General features: G+C 46.4%; 1 protein-coding gene across 1 annotated transcript in view; it reads right to left on the reverse strand.

Moving 5' to 3' along the window:
• Positions 1 to 23,503, reverse strand: part of FBH1 (F-box DNA helicase 1) — a 48,147-nt gene that overhangs the window by 22,730 nt on the left and 1,914 nt on the right. The window contains 9 exon segments of the mRNA XM_011762724.3: positions 1,785 to 2,007; positions 2,664 to 2,832; positions 3,964 to 4,055; positions 4,397 to 4,489; positions 7,397 to 7,587; positions 9,503 to 9,638; positions 9,740 to 9,870; positions 12,165 to 12,766; positions 15,699 to 15,854. Coding sequence (XP_011761026.2) covers positions 1,785 to 2,007; positions 2,664 to 2,832; positions 3,964 to 4,055; positions 4,397 to 4,489; positions 7,397 to 7,587; positions 9,503 to 9,638; positions 9,740 to 9,870; positions 12,165 to 12,766; positions 15,699 to 15,854 — 1,793 coding nt within the window.

Consider the following 23,503-nt stretch of genomic DNA (forward strand, 5'->3'; position numbering starts at 1 on the left):
CTTTTTTCCCCTTCCTCAGATCCCTAATACTTCCCGTTTCCCCCATCCTCAGATCCCTAACACTTCCCGTTTCCCCATCCTTAGATCCCTAACACTTCCCATTTCCCCCAACCTCAGATCCCTAACACTTCCCGTTTCCCCATCCTCAGATCCCTAACATTTCCCCTGTTACCCATCCTCAGATCCCTAACACTTCCCGTTTCCCCATCCTCAGATCCCTAACACTTCCCCTGTTCCCCATCCTCAGATCCCTAACACTTCCCGTTTCCCCATCCTCAGATCCCTAACATTTCCCGTTTCCCCATCCTCAGAATCCTAATACTCCCCCTGTTCCCCTATCCTCAGATCCCCAACACTTCCCCTGTTCCCCTATCCTCAGATCCCTAACACTTCCCGTTTCCCCATCCTCAGATCCCTAACACTTCCCATTTCCCCCATCCTCAGATCCCTAACACTTCCAGTTTCCCCATCCTCAGATCCCCAACACTTCCCGTGTCCCCCATCCTCAGATCCCCAACACTTCCCGTTTCCCCATCCTTAGATCCCTAACACTTCCCATTTCCCCCAACCTCAGATCCCTAACACTTCCCGTTTCCCCATCCTCAGATCCCTAACACTTCCCCTGTTCCCCATCCTCAGATCCCTAACACTTCCCCTGTTTCCCCATCCTCAGATCCCTAACATTTCCCGTTTCCCCATCCTCAGATCCCTAATACTTCCCCTGTTCCCCTATCCTCAGATCCCCAACACTTCCCGTTCCCCTATCCTCAGATCCCTAACACTTCCCGTTTCCCCATCCTCAGATCCCTAACACGTCCCATTTCCCCCATCCTCAGATCCCTAACACTTCCCGTTTCCCCATCCTCAGATCCCCAACACTTCCCGTTTCCCCCATCCTCAGATCCCCAACACTTCCCGTTTCCCCATCCTTAGATCCCTAACACTTCCCATTTCCCCCAACCTCAGATCCCTAACACTTCCCGTTTCCCCATCCTCAGATCCCTAACACTTCCCCTGTGCCCCATCCTCAGATCCCTAACACTTCCCCTGTTTCCCCATCCTCAGATCCCTAACATTTCCCGTTTCCCCATCCTCAGATCCCTAATACTTCCCCTGTTCCCCTATCCTCAGATCCCCAACACTTCCCGTTCCCCTATCCTCAGATCCCTAACACTTCCCGTTTCCCCATCCTCAGATCCCTAACACTTCCCATTTCCCCCATCCTCAGATCCCTAACACTTCCCGTTTCCCCATCCTCAGATCCCCAACACTTCCCGTTTCCCCCATCCTCAGATTCCTAACACTTTCCGTTTCCCCCATCCTCAGATCCCCAACACTTCCCGTTTCCCCATCCTCAGATCCCTAACACTTCCCATTTCCCCCATCCTCAGATCCCTAATACTTCCTCTATTCCCCTATCCTCAGATCCCTAACACTTTCCGTTTCCCCATCCTCAGAACCCTAACACTTCCCATTTCCCCCATCCTCAGATCTCTAACACTTCCCGTTTCCCCATCCTCAGATCCCCAACACTTCCCGTTTCCCCCATCCTCAGATCCCTAACACTTTCCGTTTCCCCCATCCTCAGATCCCTAACACTTCCCGATTCCCCATCCTCAGATCCCTAACACTTCCCATTTCCCCCATCCTCAGATCCCTAATACTTCCTCTATTCCCCTATCCTCAGATCCCTAACACTTTCCGTTTCCCCATCCTCAGATCCCTAACACTTCCCGTTTCCCCCATTCTCAGATCCCTAACACTTCATACACTTAGACACTCACCAGTTTTTCACTCTGCTCAACCATGACTCTCTGTCCTTGGCTGTTCTTACACCAAATAGGCACGTGATCAATGGTCAGCTCTTCGTCAGCAGAGGCAAAGAAGTTCTCCAGAGTCTTACACACGAGCTTGGCTCTTATGAATCCACCCTTCCCTTCAGCAAGGACGGAGTTGACCATGAAAGGTGTTAACTTGAAGAGATTCAACTTCTTCTTCGACTGGTACCTGCAATACCCATCCCCAACGAACAGCACGTGGCTTTCCTGGCTCGGTGCTATTTAACATCTCCTCCACTCTAACGTCACCAGGAGGTAGCTTCAAGTGCCACGCACAGGCGAGACCAAATGTTTTAAAGCAAGAAAGTTCTGCATGGTCCTTTTCTGACTGGAAACCGCTTTCAGGACTCCCATGTACCAAACCAGAAGAGGAACCAGCTTACAGCAGACACTGCTATTCCACCATGAAGCTGGGCTCCAGGAGGTCCCCAGAGGGACACTCGGAGTTCCCTCATGCCTCTACATCCAGGAGACCTGAGGCAAGTGTGCCTCGGACAAGTCTTCCTCACTCCCTTCCAAGGAAAGCCTACAACTGATCAGGATTTGTGAGACTGAACTTTAAGCGAGTAATTCTGACTTTCTGTGCCTCAGTTCCATGACAACACCCCTCTCGGCAAGACGGCATTATATGTAAACAATATGTTGCTACAGGATAAAAGTACAAAAGACTAAACCTATGTTTTTATTTCCTGCCTGTAAGTGGAGATAACAGCGCTACACTTCTCAGGGTCACTGTGGTGTAAGTTCACATGTAATCGTCAGGGGAAAACAGTAAGATGCGGCCGTGCCAGCAGCAACGGCGCCACTAGTGACAGCAGTACTCACTTCCGCCCTATGTGCCCGTAGGCCATGGAATGGAAGGTTTTGCAGATGACGTTGCTGGGGAAGACGCGTTCGGCCTGCTTTGCGATGCTCTTGTTGAACGTCACATACAGAAACCTGCTCTGAGACCACTTCTCTGCGTACTTGACCAGGGTTGAGGTCTTCCCAGTACCTGGGGAAGCCAGGAGGAAAGGAGGTGACCCTCTGACCAGACAAGACATGCCCAGGGATCCCCAATCAGGCCTTGTCCAGGCTTATCACACCTCTGTCTTGACAGCAGGACAGTGACAAGTTTTTCAGTGCTGATAAAAGTAGTGCCACAAAAAGAGCAGCAGATTTGAAGCTGGGTGAAGGCGGGCTGGGATCTCAGCTTAGGTAGGCTCCAGCCTAGGGACAAAGGACAGGCGGACCCCTTGACCTCATGAGCTTCAGTTTGCTTCTCAGAAATAAGTGGGTATCCCTTAGAGGTAGGGTTCCTGAGGGCAAAAATGCCCCTCAGGACAGGAGGCGAGGGTTAGGGAGGGGAAAGCATGTCTCCAGAGAGAGACAAGTCCAGCTTTGAATTCTGCCTCCACCACGAATCCACTTATTCAACCTGGGGCAAGGCTCTCTGTGCTTCAATTTCTTCCTCTATAAAATAAGAATAACTAAGCAACCTCATGGAATGCTATCAGGATCAGCACCATGCCAGGCACACTGCAGGCATTTAATACATTGTCGTTGTTGTTAGCAGGGTATTTAGCCACAAAAGGAGCAGGAAGGGATTACAGGTAGAAAAAAATAGCAAATAGCATGAACAAAGGCTGTGATGAAAGAATAAGCAAGTACTTCAGGAGGCTGTAAGTGGATCGGTGTGGCTGACTGAGGCAGGATAATTGTAGATAATATATTTATGAATGTACGTTAAAACTGAATCCAAGGCAGACCCTCTAGACGTCACCCCACAAAACTAGGGAGTTACTGAAACCCTGGGCTGGAGATGAACATGCCCTCCCTCTCCAGAAGCCGTCAGTGCCTCAGCAAACATCACAATGCTGGGCTCAATCCCGGGGGCATCTACCCCACCAACTAACTGCTGTGAACGACCCGTCAACAGGAATTCTACTGTGGATGTTCATGGAGTGGTCCGGGGAAGCAAGGATTCCTTGGTCAATTGCTTTTGAGATTGATTATTTGATCTGTTATCAAATGGTTAGTTGGATGACCTATCAGAGCAAAGATGCCCTGGCGGGTAGCGGGAAGGGGCTGTAGGGAGAAAAGGCGGAAAACCACCGCCTGGGGAGCCTGATGTGGGCGCCCTCACCTGCAAACGCCATGATTTTCACCACCTGGAGAGGTTCCATCTTATGATTCAGAATCAGCTGTTGTTCATGCGTAAGTTGGATGGTTTTCTTGCTATAATCATGACAGAAGAGAAATGAGAAAAACAGAAAGACATGAAAAGTCCAGGGGATGGATAGGCTGTCCAAAAACCAGACAGACAAATACGATATACAAAAGCTGACCAGAAAAAGGCCTCCCCTTACGGGAATAAAAATGTTCTAAAGCTAGATTATAATGCTGACGCACACTCAGGCAATTTCACTGAATTGCACTCTTAGGATGGGTGAATTTTACGCAATGCACATTATGCCTCAATGACGTTGCTAAAGTGAAGCGAAACATCTCCCTCCCTAAGTATAAGGAAGAGTCAAGGACAGAAGACAAAACACATGCTGACCGACATATACACATACCCTGGCCAGACAGATGGCTCCTCTTTAACTTTTGTGGCCTGAGTGCAGGAATTCTCCTGAAGATATAGGCAATAGAAAATGTTGTAGTGAATCCTAACAGAAAAAAAAGTAGATTTAGAAAGTTTCAAATTCAAGTCACAATCTGTATCTTATTTTTCCTCAGATGGATTTAAACTCCTTCCCATTTCTAAAAAGAAAATACCTACCACCATTTAATGGAAAAAAGAAAGAAAAGGATTTAAATATATCTATGGCTGGCAAAGCATTCTCAGATAACACAGTCCTGGGAAAGGTGTAGTTTCTATGTATATCACCAAGAGGAGGAAGAGACCAGGACAGGCTCTTCAGGGAATGACGGGCACCAGCGGTGACTTTAAGAGCTAAACAACCAGAAAAGCTGTAAGGACCAGTGGAAGGCAAAGGGAAACACTGCTCCTAGCACTGAGACTCTTGTTTGAATGATACTCACTATACCTGCAGATAAAAACACCAGCCTCTTTCTAAACCTCAGTGGCTCTGCTGTCTACTTCTTATGACATGACATTGCTTTAGAAGCATGAACGCATTCTATCTTTTAAGGTCCCAAGAAAAGGGACTACGCTACGGATAACAAGATCTGATTACTAAGGACCTGAAAACAACAGCCTCCAAGTCACCAAGAGGGACCAAAGATGACAAAGTTCAATCAGCAGAGGCACAGGACATTGTCAGACTTGTCAGACTCAGCCGGCACATGCCATTCCAAAGCCTCTCCAAATCTCCTCTCGACTGTGGGGGAGACCAGGGGGTGAGCCTGGACTCACTCCCCCAACAATCGAGTGCACTGCTCCCCACCCCCAGAGCGAGAAGAGCCTGTCTCCAAGCCTCGACCTCTCCAATGCAACAAATACCTTTAATAATCCAACATTTCAGATGTGATTATATTATCTCCCAGAAAAAAACAGGAAGACACATAGAAACGCAACAAAGATCAACATACATACTGCCATGGACTGAAGTGTGTCCCTTGAAAGTCCCGTGTTGAAGCGCTACCCAATGTGGTGTGTGCAATAAGGAAGTAGTTAATGTTAGGTGAGAGTACAAGGGCAGGGCCCTGATCCAGAGGCATTAGGGTCCTCCTAAGAGGAGATGCCAGAGTGTTCTCTCCACCCTGTGGGGATGCGGCAAGAAGGCAGCCACCAGCAAACTCTTGGACACTTCTGGGGAATCTTGTTCCCTCCTGGTACCTTGCCACTGATGCCTGGGCACCAGTCACTCCCCTGGTGCCACCAGCCACCTTCCTCTCGGGGCTTGCAACTTCCAGGGACCAGTCTCCCTGGAGAAGGCACCCCCTCCCCCGCCCCACCCCCGACGGTTTCTGCTTCTCCAGATGGCTGCACAGTCGAGCTACCTGTCCCCATCACTCCAACTCAGGGACAAGGCCCTCCCCAGCTGCCCAGCACACCCTGAGTTTTAGTCTACATTTTTTTTTTTTTTTTTAGAGCCTCACTCTGTCGCTCAGGTTGGAGTACAGTGGAATGATCTCGTCTCACTGCAGGCTCTGCCTCCTGGGTTCAAGTGATTTTCGTGCCTTAGCCTCCCGAGTAACCGGGGAATAGAGACACGCACCACCAAAAATTTCCGGCTAATTTTTTTTTTTTTTTTTTTAAGACGGAGTCTCACTCTGTCGCCCAGGCTGGAGTGCGGTGGCCAGATCTCCGCTCACTGCAAGCTCCGCCTCCTGGGTTTACGCCATTCTCCTGCCTCAGCCTCCCGAGTAGCTGGGACTACAGGCGCCCGCCACCTCGCCTGGCTAGTTTTTTTGTATTTTTTAGTAGAGACAGGGTTTCACCATGTTAGCTAGGATGATCTCGATCTCCTGACCTCGTGATCCGCCTGCCTCGGCCTCCCAAAGTGCTGGGATTACAGGCTTGAGCCCAACGCGCCCGGCCTAATTTTTGTATTTTTAATAGAGATGGGGTTTCTCCTTGGTGGCCAGGCTGGTCTTTAGCTCCTGGCCTCAAGCGAACTGCCTGCCTCGCCTCCCAAAGTGCTGGATTACAGGTGTGAGCCACCGAGCCTGGCTTTATTCTACCTTCTAATCCGGGCCTATAAGATCCCTCAACTGCTCCTGTCCGTCCTTCACAATCTTGTGTTCCCTCCCACCCTTGCCATACTGCACTTTTTCTCTTCCTCACATGTCCCAAGTTCATTCCCATCTTCAGGCCCTTAAGGCATCTACACCTTCTCCTAAACTGCTCTCCCCACAGTTGTGAAACGGCGGCTCCTCCTCCACACTCAGGTTTCACTCAGACACTACCTGCTCAGAGAAGCTTTTTCGACCCCTCTAAAGCAGCATTCCCCCCATAGCACTCTGTTCTAGTTTCTCTGCAGTGCTCATTACTCACTAAAATGCCTTTTCACACATTCACTTACACAGGACCTGTCTTCCCTCACTAGATCAGGAATCTGCTCTAAGCTGTGGACCGGCTCGTGGACAACTATCGGACATGCACAGGTGTTCAGTGTTTGTCAGATGCACACGACTCCCCAGGCACTCCCCACCCTGCTGAGGAAACCATCGGGGCCCCTGTGAATCAGCAGCCCACACGCAACAGCCTCTCCCACGTGATAAGAGGGACGAGTCTTCTCCATCCCACAAGTGGGAAACGGAGGAAGCAGAGCCTAACATTTTCCTAGGGAAGCGAGGCCACAGGTGAATAAGGAAGGCTTCTCTTGGCGAGGGGCTTCCCCTAAGGCTGCAGGACCCATGATGGTAAAATCGGCCTTGGTGGTATCTTGCAGCCACCTAGAACTGTACGTTCATAACGCACTCTTACCAGCCTTTCCACATCAAACTCTCCACCCCTGGCTCCTGCAGAAGATGACACTGAGGTGGAGCAGGGTGGGTCCCACAGCCTGCCGCCTGCTAATACCGCTAAGTGGCAGGGCTGGACCTGCTGCCGCATCTGGGACTCTCCCGTTATCACAGCATCCCCTCCCCTCCTCCCGGGGCATTACCTATTGCTGATGTTAATCCCCTTCTCCCTCATGGCGTAGAGAAGCACGGCTATGCAGTACAGGGTCTCGGTGACATCTGGCATGGTCACCGTGGAGCTGGGTCTCCGGAGGCAGAAGAGCAGTTGCTGGATGTCATTCACACTGCTGGAGAGGAGCACCACAGCCGCCACCAGGGCCCAGACGTTGACACCCTGCAAGCCAGGTGCACAGGGAAGGAGGGACAGCCCAAACACAGGCCATGGTTAATACGAATCACAGCAGGAAGGAGCCGAGCCGGGGGTCCAGCTGCTGGCTACAGAATGTCTGGATTGAATCCAAATTTTCCAAGTGCTATTTGGGAAACAGAGGAGCCCTTCCGTTCGCCCTGGACTCCTTCTCATCACTTTCGGATTTGAGATCTTAGTTTTCTTTAATTAAATAACATGGATGAAGTATCTAACATAGAACCTTGGATAGAGAGACAGTCTAAAAATATGAGCTCCCTGTCATCTCACCACCCTACTCTCCAGGCCACGGGGGCTCTCAGGCCCATAACGTTTGGCGGGGCCAGAGAAAAACGGCCAGCAGGGGGCGCCCACCCAAGAGGCAAGAGAGACGCAGACACAGGAGAGGGCTGCTCGCAGGCTGTAGGGGAAATAAAGTCTGGCAATTCTCCAGCATGATGGTGTTAACTTGCTATTTATTATTAGTAATAACTTTTCATGGTAAGTTAAATAAATGTGAAATTACGGAAAGTTTATTCTGTGAAGACAGCATGCTCCTCTTAGCAATGTCTCCATAAATGTTCACTTACACAGAAAGTTAATAGTGGACACAGGTTTTTTGTTTTTTTGAGATGAAGTCTCACTCTCACACAGGCTGGAGTGCAGTTGCACGATCTCAGCTCACTGCAACCTCCGCTGGCCAGGTTCAAGCAATTTTCTTGTCTCAGCCTCCAGAGTAGCCATGACTACAGGTACATGCCACCATGCTCGGCTAATTTTTTTATTTTTGGTAGAGACAGGGCTTCACCATGTTGGCCAGGCTGGTCTTGAACTCCTGACCTCAGGTGATCCACCCACCTTGGCCCCCCAAAGTGCTGGGATAACAGGTGTGAGCCACCACACCCAGCCTTTACCATTCTTAAGTTACTACACGTCTCTGTGTTAAAGAACACATTCCGGCCGGGTGCCTGTAATCCCAGCACTTTGGGAGGCTGAGACGGGCGGATCACGAGGTCAGGAGATCGAGACCATCCTGGCTAACACGGTGAAACCCCGCCTCTACTAAAAAATACAAAAAACTAGCCGGGCGAGGTGGCGGGCGCCTGTAGTCCCAGCTACTCGGGAGGCTGAGGCAGGAGAATGGCGTAAACCCAGCAGGCGGAGCTTGCAGTGAGCTGAGATCCGGCCACTGCACTCCAGCCTGGGCGACAGAGCGAGACTCCGTCTCAAAAAAAAAAAAAAAAAAAAAAAAGAACACATTCCAAGAAAGGAATGTCCCATCCCCTCTCACTTCAACCATCCTATGAAAGAAGACCCACTCCACCATCATCAGCAATCATCTTCTTCAAGATAAAGAGAAATGCAGTTGCCTGGGTTCCCAGCGCTCTGTGGCCAGCAAAACACACGCAGAGGTTGCACGTAGCCTCGAAGATTAAATCTGGGAACCCCTGAACTGGAAGACGAGCAACAGGGCTGAGATTCAAGGAGACTGAGGGTTATTTCCAGCTTCTCATTACTTCATTGTGTGACTATAGCAAGACCCTTAATTTTTCTGTCCCTTTCAAATAAGCCAAGTTGTCAATAATGGGGTGGGCTGTCTTGTAAAGAAATCCTATTATTAAAAGTGTTCAGAGGCTAAATGACCACTTTTCAGAAATATTTCAGAGAGGATTCCTCAACCAAATGGGAAATCAGACTAAATGATTTTTTAAAATTTCCTGTAAATCTAAGACTCTATAATTATATGGCCTTTTATTTCTCCATTGGGAACGATGACAACATGAATGCTTCAAAGCATTCAGAGATTAAATACAGATATTAAAAATAAATATAAAGTCATCCTCAATTGAAGCTTCCTCCAGTGAAATAAGATGCCGCCCTCTCCCGCAGCCTCCAGACCTACCCCGGCAGCAGTGTAGAGGTCAGGGAGGTGTTGCCGCACACACGCCTCAGCCTCAGGGAGGAGGGGGTGGTCCCTCAGACTCCACAGCACCCTCTCGGGATCCACACTCGGGGAGCACTTAGTGGTGGCCGTGTATCTGTAAGACATTCATGGGAGAGGCCATGAGTAGGGTGACCATAAGCACTGATGTACAAGGAAGACTTCAAAGACGCCTTCCTTACAACAGGTGAAGCTCACCGTATGAGGTTCAGCACACACAGGTCTGACTCCTTTTCTATGCCACAGTTAGACAGGATGCCGTCCACTTTGCTGACAGCTTGCTCTTCGTTCATCAGGTATCGATGGTACAGCTTCTTCCAAGGAATGAACTATGTAGTTAAAAAACAAAATAACATGAGGCAAAGGCCATTAGAAAGCAGATTAATGAGGTAGGCAGATCACCTGAGGTCAGAAGTTCGAGACCAGCCTGGCCAACATGGCAAAGCCCTGTCTTTACTGAAAAAACAATAGAAAAATTAGCCAGGCATGGTGGCATACGCCTGTAGTCCCAGCTACTCAGGAAGCTGAGGCAGGAGAATCACTTGAACCCGGGAGGCGGAGGTTACAGTAAGCCGAGATCAAGCCACTGCAGTGCACGTTAGCCTGGGTGATAGAGTAAGACTCCATCTCAGGAAAAAAAAAAAAAAAAGAAAGAAAGAAAAAGCAGATTAAGCCACAAACATAGAGATAACCTTTTACCAGTGAAAAGCAATCACAGCTCACAATTCAAAAGCCAGGCAAATCAGCCAGAAATGGTACAGACATTTTTATTGGAAACTAGGAGAACTGGGTCTTGATCTTGGTTCTAACACTAACTTGTTATAGTTATAGAATCTGGGAAAAGCTATAGCTTCAGTTTCCCTATCTGAAACATTAGTACACATAGCTCAGAGTTTCAATGAGAACAAAATAATATGAGAGCTGTGGTTCTACCAATATCAGACAAAACAGATTGTAAGTCAATTTTGTCTGTTAAATACTGTTGTAAGAGACAAAGGACATAACAAAAGGGTCAATTCACCAAGAAGGTACAATAACTATAAATATATATGCAGCAAACATTAGAGCTCCTAAATATAGGAAACAACCCCTGACAGAACCGAAGGTAGAAACAAACAGCAACACAATAACAGAAGGAGATTTCAACACCGCCATTTCAATGATGAATGGAACAACCAGACAGAAGATAAATAAGGAAACAGAGGATCTGAACAACACTATGGACTAAGTGGGCTGAACAAACATATACAGAATACTCCACCTAACAACAGCAAAATATACGTTCCTCTCAAGGACACTTGAAACATTCTCCAGGATAGATCACCCTTTAGGCCACCAAACAAGTTTCAACAAACTTAAAAACCACTTAAGTTATTATACAAAGTATCTTTTTAAATCACAATGGAATGTAACCAGAAATCAACAGCAGAAGGAAAACTGAAAAACCCACAAATACATGGAAATTAAACAACATACTCTTGGCCAGGCACGGTGGTTTATGCCTATAATCCCTGCACTTTGGGAGGCTAAGACAGGCGAATCACTTGAGGCCAGGAGTTTGAGACCATCCTGGACTACAAGGTGAAACCCCATCTCTCCTAGAAATACAAAAGTTAGCCGTGCATGGTGGCGCGTGTCTGTAATCCCAGCTGCTTGGGAGGCTGAGGCACAAGAATCACTTGAACTCAGGAGGTGGAGATTGAAGTGAGCCAAAATCAAGCCACTGCACTCCAGCCTGGGTGACAGAGACTCTGTCTCAAAACAAAACAGAAACAAACAAACAAAAAACCACATTCTTAAAACAACCAATGGGTCAAAGAAGAAATCACAAAGAAAATTAGAAAATATCTTGAGACAAATGAAAATGAAAACATAACATAGCAAAACTTATGAAACGCAATGAATGCTGTTGTGCTGTTTTAAGAGAGCGGTTTATAGCTATAAATGCTTACATTAAAACAAACAAACAAACAAAAACGGGCTGGACGTAGTGGCTCACGCCTGTAATCCCAGCAGTTGGGAGGCTGATGGCAGGCAGATCACTTGAAGTTAGGAGTTTCAGAGACCAGCCTGGCCAACGTGGTAAAACCCCGTCTCTACTGAAAATACAAAAATTAGCCAGGTGTGGTGGTGCACACCTGTAATCCCAGCTGCTGGGGAGGCTGAGGCAGGAGAATCACTTGAACCCAGAAGGCAGAGGTTGCAGTGAGTCGAGATCGTGCCACTGCCCTTCAGCCTGGGCGACAGCAGGAAACTCTGTCTCAAAAAAAAAAAAAAGAAAAACACGAAGTCAAGGGAGATATGAGGAAGGAACCCTCCAGGTGGGCGGCGTGGGAGGATGAGAGCAACCCAGGGAGGGGAAGGAATGTGCAGTCTGTGGTCAGGACACAGCAGATGAGCTGTAGATGGAACCCAGGGAAGCCGTGTTGAGTGGAAGTGAGCAAAGAGGCTGGAGTCATAGGGTGGGGCAGACACGGAAGGCCTTAAATGCCTCTAAGGAGTTTGAATGTCTTCTGAAGGCAAATGGAAACCATTTCTGAAAAGATCCTCTGATTAGAAGCATACATTAAGCAAAGTTACATGCTTTTAGAGGAAACATCTCCCAACTCCAGCACTCACTCACCAGAGGGTCACTGATGATCTCCCTCCACAGGTGGCACACCAAGCTCAGGTTCCAATAGAGGTCTTCCACCGGGAGGAAGGCAAACACGTGCCTCAGGACCTCACTAGGCAGGCTACAAATGTGGCTTGGTGCTTCCTGGCAGGGCAAGGTCCCAAGAAGCCCATAGTATGAGTCAGGAATGGGATCAGGACCCATGTCCCCAGCATCTTGGTCGGTTTCTCCAGACTCCTCAGAGAGTCGAGACGTACTGTCCTCTGCTTCTTGCCTGGCCTCCCTAGGCCTTGTGCATGGCACAATCAAATGGTGCCGCGGAGCTTTCTTAGAAACTCCATCCCACCGGCTGGTTCCGGTAGCCTGGTTACTCTCTTCCTCAGAGGACCGAGACCGCTTCCTGGAGGGCGGGGCAGACCCTGATGAGCCCAGCCATGCTTCTCCACTGCCTTCCTGAGGCAGTGCACAGCTGCTCTCTGCAGGAAAGATCATGTCACCCTCAGAGTCCTGACAGCTGTCCTGGCCAACAGAATTGCTTTTGGCCATGTCATTGGTGCACGGCCGCTTGCCTGCTAGGAAGAACTCAGGGATACATCTTTGACGTCCCTGACCTGTAGAGATAACCCAAACAGGATGGACAAGAAATGAACGATGACTGTTGACCTGCTATTAACCCAAATAAGACACACTAATTTTCAATTATCTATGTTAACAGAGGAAAGAGATAAAAACACATGTATGGGCCAGCTGATTATATGAATAACTAATTCAAACGATATTTATATTTGGCTCTATCATATAACCAGACACACATTTGCAAAGAGATAGAGACCAGTCTTCGCATGGTGTGATGGCCAACAATACTCCCTGCAGTAAATACAAGTACAGAGAAACAGGCTACGCAGGGAACATCTGAATGTACAGACAAAAAGGAGGTGACTGCTCACAACCACACCACCACTCACAAAGTGCCCCGCTCCCACTCACAACAGAAAGCCTACATGTGCTTAAGCAGAAATTCACATGCTTGGGGTTATCAGGATTCTGAAAATCTCACTCTTCTCATTTGACAGTGCTAAAACTTTTTTTTTTATTTCTTTTTTATTTATGTATTTATTTATTTTTGAGATGGAGTCTCGCTCTGTTGCCCAGGCTGGAGTGCAGTGGCATGATCTTGGCTCACTGCAACCTCCGCCTCCCAGGTTCAATCTATTCTCCTGCCTCAGCCTCCCAAGTAGCTGGGACTATAGGCGTATGCCACCATGCCTGGCTAATTTTTGTATTTTAGTAGAGATGGAGTTTTGCCGTGTTGGCCAGGCTGGCCTAGAATTCCTGACCTCAAGTAACCCACTCGCCTCGGCCTCCCAAAGTGCTGGGATTACAGGTGTGAGCCACTGTGCCCAGCTTTTATTCATATTTCTTCCTGTGAAGGTGACACATTAATTTATTTTAAAATAAAAAGGCAGGACTCAGAATTCTCTTTATAGTATTAGAATGGTACCTAATCTCTTCTACATGTTTGTTCAGTGAGCATTTACTAAGCACCAATGATTCTGAGACAAATGTAAAGTGAAAAATGGTTACATTTCCTGACCTCACAGATTTTTCAGGAACATAGGGAAGCCTAAATGGTGATTTCATACATCCCACAGCATTTTCAAACTCCTAAAAATAATTTTTAAATGCCAAAGAAGTAAACACCTTATCAATAATACATAGTTCCTTCTAAATGGCTGTAACCAAAATACTCACTTTGGAAGAGAATGGACTGAAACTTGGTTTAGCCTTGAACAAAATTTATGAAACTGAAACAGATATTTTTCTATATTAGTAAAAAATATATATATATATATATGTAAAACTGTTAACTCTTTCTTGGGCAATTTGATAGAAACCCAGAGTTTTCACATCACTATTACTATAGGTTAAATCCATATGATCAGGGTTAAATCCTAAAAATTTCTTTTTAAAAAAATATTATTATTATTATTTTAAATAGAGACGGGGTCTCACTATGTTGCCCAGGCTGATCTGGCACTTCTGGGCTCAAGCAATTCTCCCACTTCAACCTCCCAAAGTACTGGGATTACAAATAAGGTGTGAGCTACTGCTCCCAGCCAAATCCTGGTATCTTCCAATTGTTGAATCCAGTCACACCCACAGTCATTGAGACCTTACCACCTGCTCAGGGCCACCTCACAAGTCCTTGTCAGTAAAGAACTCAAAATAGAGAAGAAACAGACTTCTGTATATGGAACAAACTCAGTATCAAACAGGATATAAGTAAGTTTCAAACTGCCTCATAGAGTTGGTTATAGTAGCTCCCACAGCAGGAAACATACAATAGTTAAAGACAACCAGGCTGGGAGAGGTGGCTCGCACCTGTAATCCTGGCAGTTTGAGAGGTGGAAGCAGGTGGGTCTCTTGAGCCCAGGAGTTTGAGACCAGCCTGGGCAACATAGCAAAACCCTGTCTCTACAAAAAAAAAAAATACAAAAATTAGCTGGGCATGGTGGCACGTGCCTGTAAGTCCCAGCTACTTGGGAGGCTGAGGTGACAGGCAGAGGCTGCAGTGAGCTGAAAAGGTGCCACTGCACTCCTGGATGACAGAGCAAGACCCTGCCTCAAAAAAAAAAAAAAAAAAAAAAGGACAACCGATAATATTTGAGTTGGATTCTGAAATTAGTTCTATCAAAGGGAAATAAGGCAATCTAGATTTATTAACTAAAGTGGGAATTCATTTGGTACCTAGGGGGGACATTCCAGTTGATTCAGCAGAGATAAAACCTGAAGTCAAGGAGCAGGGTTACTGTAGTAGTCCAGGTACTAGGTGACAAAGAGCTCAGGATGAAGGAACATTTTGGAGGAAAAATAATGACACATGGACCTAGTGACAGATTGGACAGAGAAGATGAACAAAGAGTCAACTAATCTCAATGTTTCTGGATTGGAATAGGAGTGACACTGGCCCATGTCTTCTATCACTTTACACAAGCTAATAGGATTCATTCCATCACACTTTTCTGGAGCTTTTAGGAACTATGATAATAGGACAGAATTTTCATGGAAAACTCAGCGGGGTGCGATGGCTCATGCCTATAATCCCAGTACTTTGAGAGGCCGAGGCGGATGGATCACCTGAGGTCAGGAGTTCGAGACCAGCCTGACCAACATGGAGAAACCCCGTCTCTACTAAAAAAAAACAAAATTAGCTGGGGATGGTGGCATGCACCTGTAATCCCAGCTACTCAGGAGGCTGAGGCAGGAGAATCACTTGAACCCAGGAGGCAGAGGTTGCAGTGAGTTGAGATTGCACCATTGCACTCCAGCCTGAGCAACAAGAGTGAAACTCCGTCTCAAAAAAAAAAAAAAAAAAAAATTTTTTTCATGGAAAAGTCACAAATAATAAAGAAAGTGTCAAGCTATTGCATCAAGACTACAAAGTCACAGCAGCAACATTTACAAATACTTTTAAACTAGGAGATATTCAAAGGACCCACACACTACAGGTTTTGAAATGCAAGAGTTTTGGAGGAGACATACCCCTACTCCCTCTTTTTGTTCTGGGTTTAGGATAGAGACCATGGTTCGGATCTCTGTTTGTCCATCTCTGACCGAAGGGCTGGGTCACAGCCAAGTGACTCCGAGCCAAATGCTGGCAGTCGATGGCAGTAAGATGCTTCCGCTTAAACCGTCTCACTGTTTCATACCAGCAGGTAGAAGAAAGGGGATATTCATTAGTTATCGCAGATTCTACAAGCTAGCCAACACATTATACTCATGTTTCTGTATAGTGACACAATTTTGTCAACACCCCAGCCAACCCTTCTCCCTTTCCCTTGCCCACCAACTTTGTCCTTTCCGTTTCTTAGCATTTTTCTTTCTTAGAATTGAAGAATCCTAAGTGACATTTTAAGATCTTAAGATTTTTTTTTCTACTTACACTTTCTAGAAGCTTTGGTCATGAAATGCTCATTTAAGAAAAAGTTGTGGCTGGGTGCACTGGCTCACGCCTGTAATCCCAGAACTTTGGGAGGCAGAGGTGGGTGGATCACTTGAGGCCAGGAGTTGGAGATCGGCCTGGCCAACGTGGCAAAACCCTCTCTCTACTAAAAATACAAAAATTAGCTGGGCCTTGTGGTGCAGGCCTGCAATGCTAGCTACTCAGGAGGCTGAGGCGAAACAGTAGCTTGAACCCAAGAGGTGGAGGTTGCAGTGAGCCAAGATCGCACCACTGCACTGCAATCTGGGCAACACAGCAAAAAAAGAAGTTGTCATTAGTGGATATACTGAGGTTTGGCATCTTTTCCTTAACTTTATCCAGGCCATTTATATTTTTTTATAATAATCAAAAGTATTTAAGAATAGGCTATTTTTTTTAGTAACAAAAAACTTTTATAACTTTTTTTGTTAAATTGTTAAAATTTTTTAAGTATAGTAAAAAGCATATAACATGAAAAGCACATAACCAGAAGCAAAACATCGTGATAATACAGGCTGCAATTTCCCTGAGAGAAGGACCAAAGGGCACACATCTCTCAGCCCCCCCGAGCACCTCAGTATTGAGAACAGACTTGAAAGGACAACAGCGACTCCCCCAGCCCCAAATGCAAGAGAAGCCAATTCCTTTTCAGGACCTTTAGAGGAGAAAACTTCATATCTTCCCTTAGCAAAACACTACAGCAGCAATTAAGCCTAGAATTTTGTTTCAACGGTTCTGAAATACTTGGTTTTGTAGTACTCATCTTCTTTCAGGTAATTCTTGTCCATGTGTAACCAAGATTCTCCATGCTTCTGCATCTGTTCCTGCATGTGGCATTAAACATGCAGTAACAGATGCAGGAGCCTCCTTATGGCATTAAACACTAAAATATAAAGATGTACTTCTTAAAAATAAAAAGTAGGCCAGGTGCAGTGGCTCATGCCTGTAAGCCCAGCACTTTGAGAGGCCAAGGCAGGTGGTTCACTTGAGGTCTAGAGTTCACGACCAGACTGGCAACACGGTGAAACCCCATCTCTACTAATAATATAAAGATCAGCCAGGTGTGGTGGCAGGCACCTGTAACCCCAGCTGTTCAGGAGGCTGAGGCCCAAGAATCACTTGAACCCGGGAGGTGGAGGTTGCAGTGACCCAAGATTGTGCCATTGCACTCCAGCCTGGACAACAGAGTAAAACTCTATCACAAAAAAAAAAAAAAAAAAAAAGAATTAAAGTTAGCCTTTATAGGAGATGGTCAAAAGAGAATAAAATCAGGTTCTATCGGTATCATATTTTCACAGGTCCTAAAAATACTCCACTAGGCTGGGCACAGTGTCTCACACCTGTAATTCCAGCACTTTGGGAGGCTGAGGCGGGTGGATCACGTGACGTCAGGAGTTCAAGACCAGCCTGGCCAACATAGTGAAACCCCGTCTCTATTAAAAATAGAAAAAATTAGCTGGGCATGGTGGCATGCGCCCAGGAGGCTGAGGCAGGAGAATCGCTTGAACGCGGAAGGCAGAGGTTGCAGTGAGCCGAGGTCATGCCATTGCACTCCAGCCAGGGCAACAAGAGCGAAACTCCGTTTCAAAAAAAAAAGAATACTCCACCACTAAACTATGGTATCAAATGCCAGAATCTCACTCAACATTTCTTTTCTTTCTTCTTTTTTTGAAACCGAGTCTCCCTCTGTTGCTTAGGCTAGAGTGCAGTGACACAATCTTGGCTCACTGCAACCTTCACCTCTTAAGTTCAAGCGATCTTCTTGCCCCGGCCTCCCAAGTAGCTGGGACTACAGGCCCCCGCCACCACACCCAGCTAACTTTTGTATCTTTAGTAGAGACAGGATTTTACCATGTTGGCCAGGCTGGTCTCAAACTCCTGGCCTCAAGTGATCCGCCCACCTCGGCCTCCCAAAGTACTAGGATTACAGATGTGAGCCACTGTGCCCAGCTCAACATTTCCTTTAAGCTTGAAAATACATAAAACCAAGACCCCAGTGAGTTTAGTTGATACCGTTTACAATATTTTCTCATTATTCCTCCCTAGCTAATTCAGAAATCACACTTCCAAATTTCAGTTAACTTTTTCCAGGTTTAATAGCAGCTTTTTAAAAAAAACTTCATATTTTAAGACTTTTCCAAAATCAATTCAACACACAAAACCAGTTCTGCGAGCCCCTCGGAAAGGATGCTGGAGATCTTCTAACCACCTGACCTTAGAAGCTGGGTGCAACTCCACGAGTGTCAGGCCGCAGCACTCACAAATGCGCTCACTCTCACGAAGCAGCACAGCACAGCGCGGTGAGTGGGCGGAGGGCCTGGCAAGAGAGCTGGGCTGGTGCCCTCAGCTGGCCACTTGGTAGCTCTATGGCTTCAGGGCACTTCAGGTCTCTAAGTCTGATAGGTCTACGGCCATCCCACCCTGAACGTGCATGATCTCGTCTAAGTCTGAGAGGTGTCACCAGGAACAGATGAGAAAAAATGCTCAAAACTGTCTGTCAAATTATCCAACTGCAGGCACACAAACTTACCTGTTCCCTCTATTTAATGAGGTTTATGTGAGTAGCTTGCATAAGACGTTGAAATATCTTTCAAATTATAAAGATGCCGCCTAATGGCAAAGCAGGAAGTGTACTAGCAGCCCAATTACAGCCAATTCTGTATTACTGGAAACACCCTTCTAAACTAACCAGTAACATGGCTCGCTTATTATGGACAGAAAACCAAACACCCCTCCACTTTGATGGTTTTGTGCTGGTTTGTGCTGGTTCTGTAATGTTGCTGACCAGTTTATCTAGAGTAAAACAACAGCACATCGTCTTATTCACACAGTAACAAACTATGAATGTGAAGTGTTTCTACATTAAAAACCAAATTTGAAGTTTTCTACATTGGAAAGAAAACATAAAGTCTTATTGTTCTCTTTTTAAAAAATAAGACATGAAATTTTATTTCCTCTGTTCAAAACCCTTCGTATTACAAATATATCCCAAGGACTATTTTGCCTGAATGGGGACCTCTGGGCATATCGGCAAAAGAAATACGGGACAGCAGCAACATGGCTTCTAGAACACCCGAAAATCCTGGGTGAGGTGTCCCGCACACGGCTCAACAGCAGGAGTGGCTGCAGGATTCCCAGCAGCAAATCCACAGGCCCTACAGATCCAAGAGACTGGACTCATGCCTGCTTTTCTCTCTCCTCAAACAGTCCCAATTGCTTCAGAGCTGGTCAGTACAGTATCTATAATTAGAACTGGAGACACTATGTGTCCTGCTGAAGGGTAAGGAAAAAAGGAAAAAATAAAATAAAATAAATAACTGGAGACACTCACTAAAGAAAGTTACCAATAGTGAATATCTCACTTAAATAGGAGGTGAACATCTACTGCCAAACTGGCCTGCAGAGGAAAAGCTTTCATGGATAAAATCATGAAGGAAAAAAAAAAAATCACAAAGCAGCAAGATCAACGTCAAACCACTCAAATCTGAGACCCGGGACCTCAGGCCGGCTGCAGGCCTGCTTAGCTGAATGGTGTGTCAGGTCCCAGAAGGCTTCTGAAAGTCAATGAAAAGGCACATAACCAGCGAGAAAATTAGGCTCAGTTGAAGGGTCTGACGCCCACCCAAATCTATGACGGCCTTCTACACTTGGCTTTTGGAAATAGCTACAAACAGAGGCTGGCAGATTTGTATAGAAGAGGTACTTACACATGCAGGGTGAACCCTGGAACGTTTTTCGTGAAGTATGTAAGAATGGCTTTATTGAAGCCTTCTGCAGCCACCTCACTGTAACAACAGTGCATTGATAATGACCATCAACTATATGGAGATGTCTCAATCAAATGCCTGAGAGTCAAAAAGACAGTACGCATGCCCCAAGGTAAGCAGCTAGCCCACCTTGTTCACTGCCGTAACTCTGTATGTAGACAGCGTGGAGCCAGACACATAGTCTGTGCCATGGATTCAATGTTCATGTTCCTGAAAATCCACACACTGAAATCCTCACCCCCAAGGTGATGGCATGAAGAGGTGGGGCTCTGGGCCAGGCATGGTGGCTCATGCCTGTAATCCCAGCACTTTGAGAGGCCAAGGCAGGTGGATCACTTGAGGTCTAGAGTTCAAGACCAGCCTGGCAACACGGTGAAACCCCATCTTTACTAAAAATATAAAAATTAGCCAGGTGTGGTGGCAGGCACCTGTAACCCCAGCTACTCAGGAGGCTGAGGCCCCAGAATCACTTGAACCTGGGAGGTGGAGGCTGCAGTGACCCAAGATTGTGCCACTGCACTCCAGCCTGGGCAATGGAGAGAGACTGTGTCTCAAAAAAAAAAAAAAAAAAAAAGTGGGATTCTAGGAAGTGATAAGGTCACGAGGGTGAAGTCCCCACAAACGGGATTAGTGCCCTTATAAGAGAGGTCCCAGAGAGCTCCCTTACTCCTGCCAACATATGAGGACACAAAGAGAAGGTGCCGTCTATGAACCAGGAAGCAGCCCTCACCAGACACCAAATCTGCTGGCACCTTGATCTTGGACTTCCAGCCTCCACATCTGGGAGAGACAGACTTCTGCTTATAAGCGGCCCAGTTATGGTATTTTGTTATACCAGCCCGAATGGACTGAGGCAGCACACGTTCTGTGAATACTGAGTGGGTCAAGGAGGGTGAGGAGCAGGGAGAAGAGTTCAGCTGGGAGGTCCAGGAGCCTATACTCTAATCCCTAGGCATATATTGTAGAACTGCTCCCACAGGGAGACCTCCCTGGTACCTCACAACAGACTGATGACAGAACATCAAAAATGTTCAGTCCCAAAAGGAACTGCTTTGGAAAAGGTAATATGAACATGATAGATTTTTATTTATGTATTTATCTCAGAAAATACATCTGAATCCAAAATGCTTGTTGCAAAGATTAAGTGTTTGCAAAAATCCAACAAAGACACAGGAGTAACAGAAAGCGCTAATGGGAGCGTTGGAACACTGTGTTCTGCTTCGAGGGAGTTCCAGTATATTCCAGTAGCTTGGCTGGGGGAAGAGCTGGTACTTTCATTGGATTTTTATTAACACTTTTATTGGATCCCCCACCCCTTGGACTTATTGGATATATGTATCAAAAATCACTTTACTGACGTCAGCTGGAGGTCAGGAAAACTAAACTGTATCTCTGGTCTCAGAGACAGATGCTGTGATGCCCTGAACTGGGAGTCAGGAGCCCTGTGTCCACCTCCTCTGCAATTGCAGGCATTACACTTAATGTTCCCTTAAAGCCCCTCCGAGGCTGTGGGGTGCAGGAGAAGACACACACTTGGCAGGTATATTCATCGCCAAAGCCTTGCTTATGAAAATGAGGATTATAATAACCTGCCACACTGAATTCAGAGAATGAGACAATATATATGTAAGTACTCGAGCCACTCACATTGAGGGTGACAACACCTATCTCTAAATCTATGTCAACACCTAGCAACAGAAGCGTCAGAAGAACTGTGTGACTACCACACCAATCTGAGTGTCTCCTAAAAGGCACATCAGTTTTAACAGCATGAATGTTCTTGCTAAATGGTTAAAAATAAAACCAAAACACTACACTGGAATTCTAATCACCCTTCTATTCTGTTCTTCCTAATATACCTTTTTAAAAAGCAGTTCAAAAATAATTTTATCAAAATAAAGATGTTCAAATGCTACTTCTTCCATAAAAATCCTCCTTCCCTGAGTCACCCAAAGCTCATGGTATGTCTCCCTCCCTACATAGCAAGTGCACTTTACACCTCCCATAAAGGGCATTTACTGTTAGAAGCTGCTTGTGATTCTTTAGGGAGTGAAGTTATCTGTTGTGAACAACCACAGATAAAGGGAAGCTGTGTCTAAACTAGGGGTTCTTGTGGGTGCAGAGAGATTAGAATCACTTATGGGGCTTTGCAAACTCTACAAGGCCCCCAGAGTTGTTGAAATTGGTCTCCCACACACCAAATTGGGCATCTGTGCCCCCACCCTTGGACACTGTCTTCCACAATTACCAACAGAAACGTGTTAGAGCCCTCAGGTGTCACGGCAGAAAAACCAGAACATACACAAACCATTTTGTCAAACGAATATTCCCCAGGCTTAAGTAAGCTCATTCCCACACTGCCTTTTCTGAGACGGCTTTCTAACTGTGTGACTTCTCTGTCCTCCATCCCAGGGGTCCCCATTCTAGGACCCACCTCTTTGCTAACCCTCAGCTTTTAGCCCTACCTCAGCAATTCCTGGCCTTTGCTGACTTCGAAGTGGTCAGATGTGGAGTTTAGCCCTCCACCACCCCTCAAATCTCTTCACCTTGATGACAGCCTATCCCCTTCCAGCCCACGCTGACCCACTCCACGCCCTGGTGAGGTCCCCGATGGAGAGGAGACCCTTATCAGTCTCCCCTGAATGAGTCCTTACAAGAACTCTACTACTGGGAACTGAAAGGAAGGAACCACGTCTATCCCCTCATCCCTCTAAGTGCACAAGCGGGAAACAAGAGACACTCCCGCACTCACGGAACGAGAACTGCGTGTCTGCCACTCCTCTCCTATGCTTTCATTTGCCTGCCTTCTTTTTTTAATCTTCTTTATTGAAAACAACTTACAAAACAAGTCACAGAAAGTGAAACTGAGTGTTTCAGGTTTTGCTGCAAAGCATGTTGTTGCTCTTCTCCCTGAGCACACAGCCAGGCCATACTTCCCCGTCCTGTGTGCAGGTGGACGTTGCCTTACCGCCGGCTGCCAGCCAATGCATTGGGAACAGCAGCAGTGCACACCTCTTCCAGACCTGCCCTTCACTCTTCTCCTCTTCCTCTTAACTGGGAAGCTGATTCCCAGGACATCCTTAGAAGCCGGGTGTTCGAAATAGAAGAGCCTCCAGCAGCCTCAATCCTCGGACTACTGCTTTAAAGAGAACCCTCCCCACACCTACACACACAAACTCCAACCACCACCATGACCTGCAACCTCCTTAGATTGCTATGGGATTGAAAAATAAACTTCTACTGTGAGGCCATTACATGTCTGGATCTATTTGTTAATGCAGCAAAGCTTACCCTAACCATTCAGGATCATTTGAAATGGATACCAAATAATTTCCTTTCTTCCCCTACCTTTACTAGTCAGCATTCATACCAAAAGGTCCTTTAAAACTTATAGATTACAGACCTAAATGGACAAGATGAAGACAATAAGTACTTAGAATTCCTGGAAGGAAAAAATTGTTATTAAATAATTGCTTTTAAAAAAAATCAATTTGACTCTCTAGTACAAGATACCTGACTGGAGAAACTGCTATAATACCATACCCAACTTTAACAAATATCCACAGAGGGCAGTGTTGCCCTCTGGACAATTTCGGAGT

This window comes from Macaca nemestrina, chromosome 9 (assembly GCF_043159975.1).
Source record: "Macaca nemestrina isolate mMacNem1 chromosome 9, mMacNem.hap1, whole genome shotgun sequence".
Lineage (NCBI taxonomy): Eukaryota > Metazoa > Chordata > Mammalia > Primates > Cercopithecidae > Macaca > Macaca nemestrina.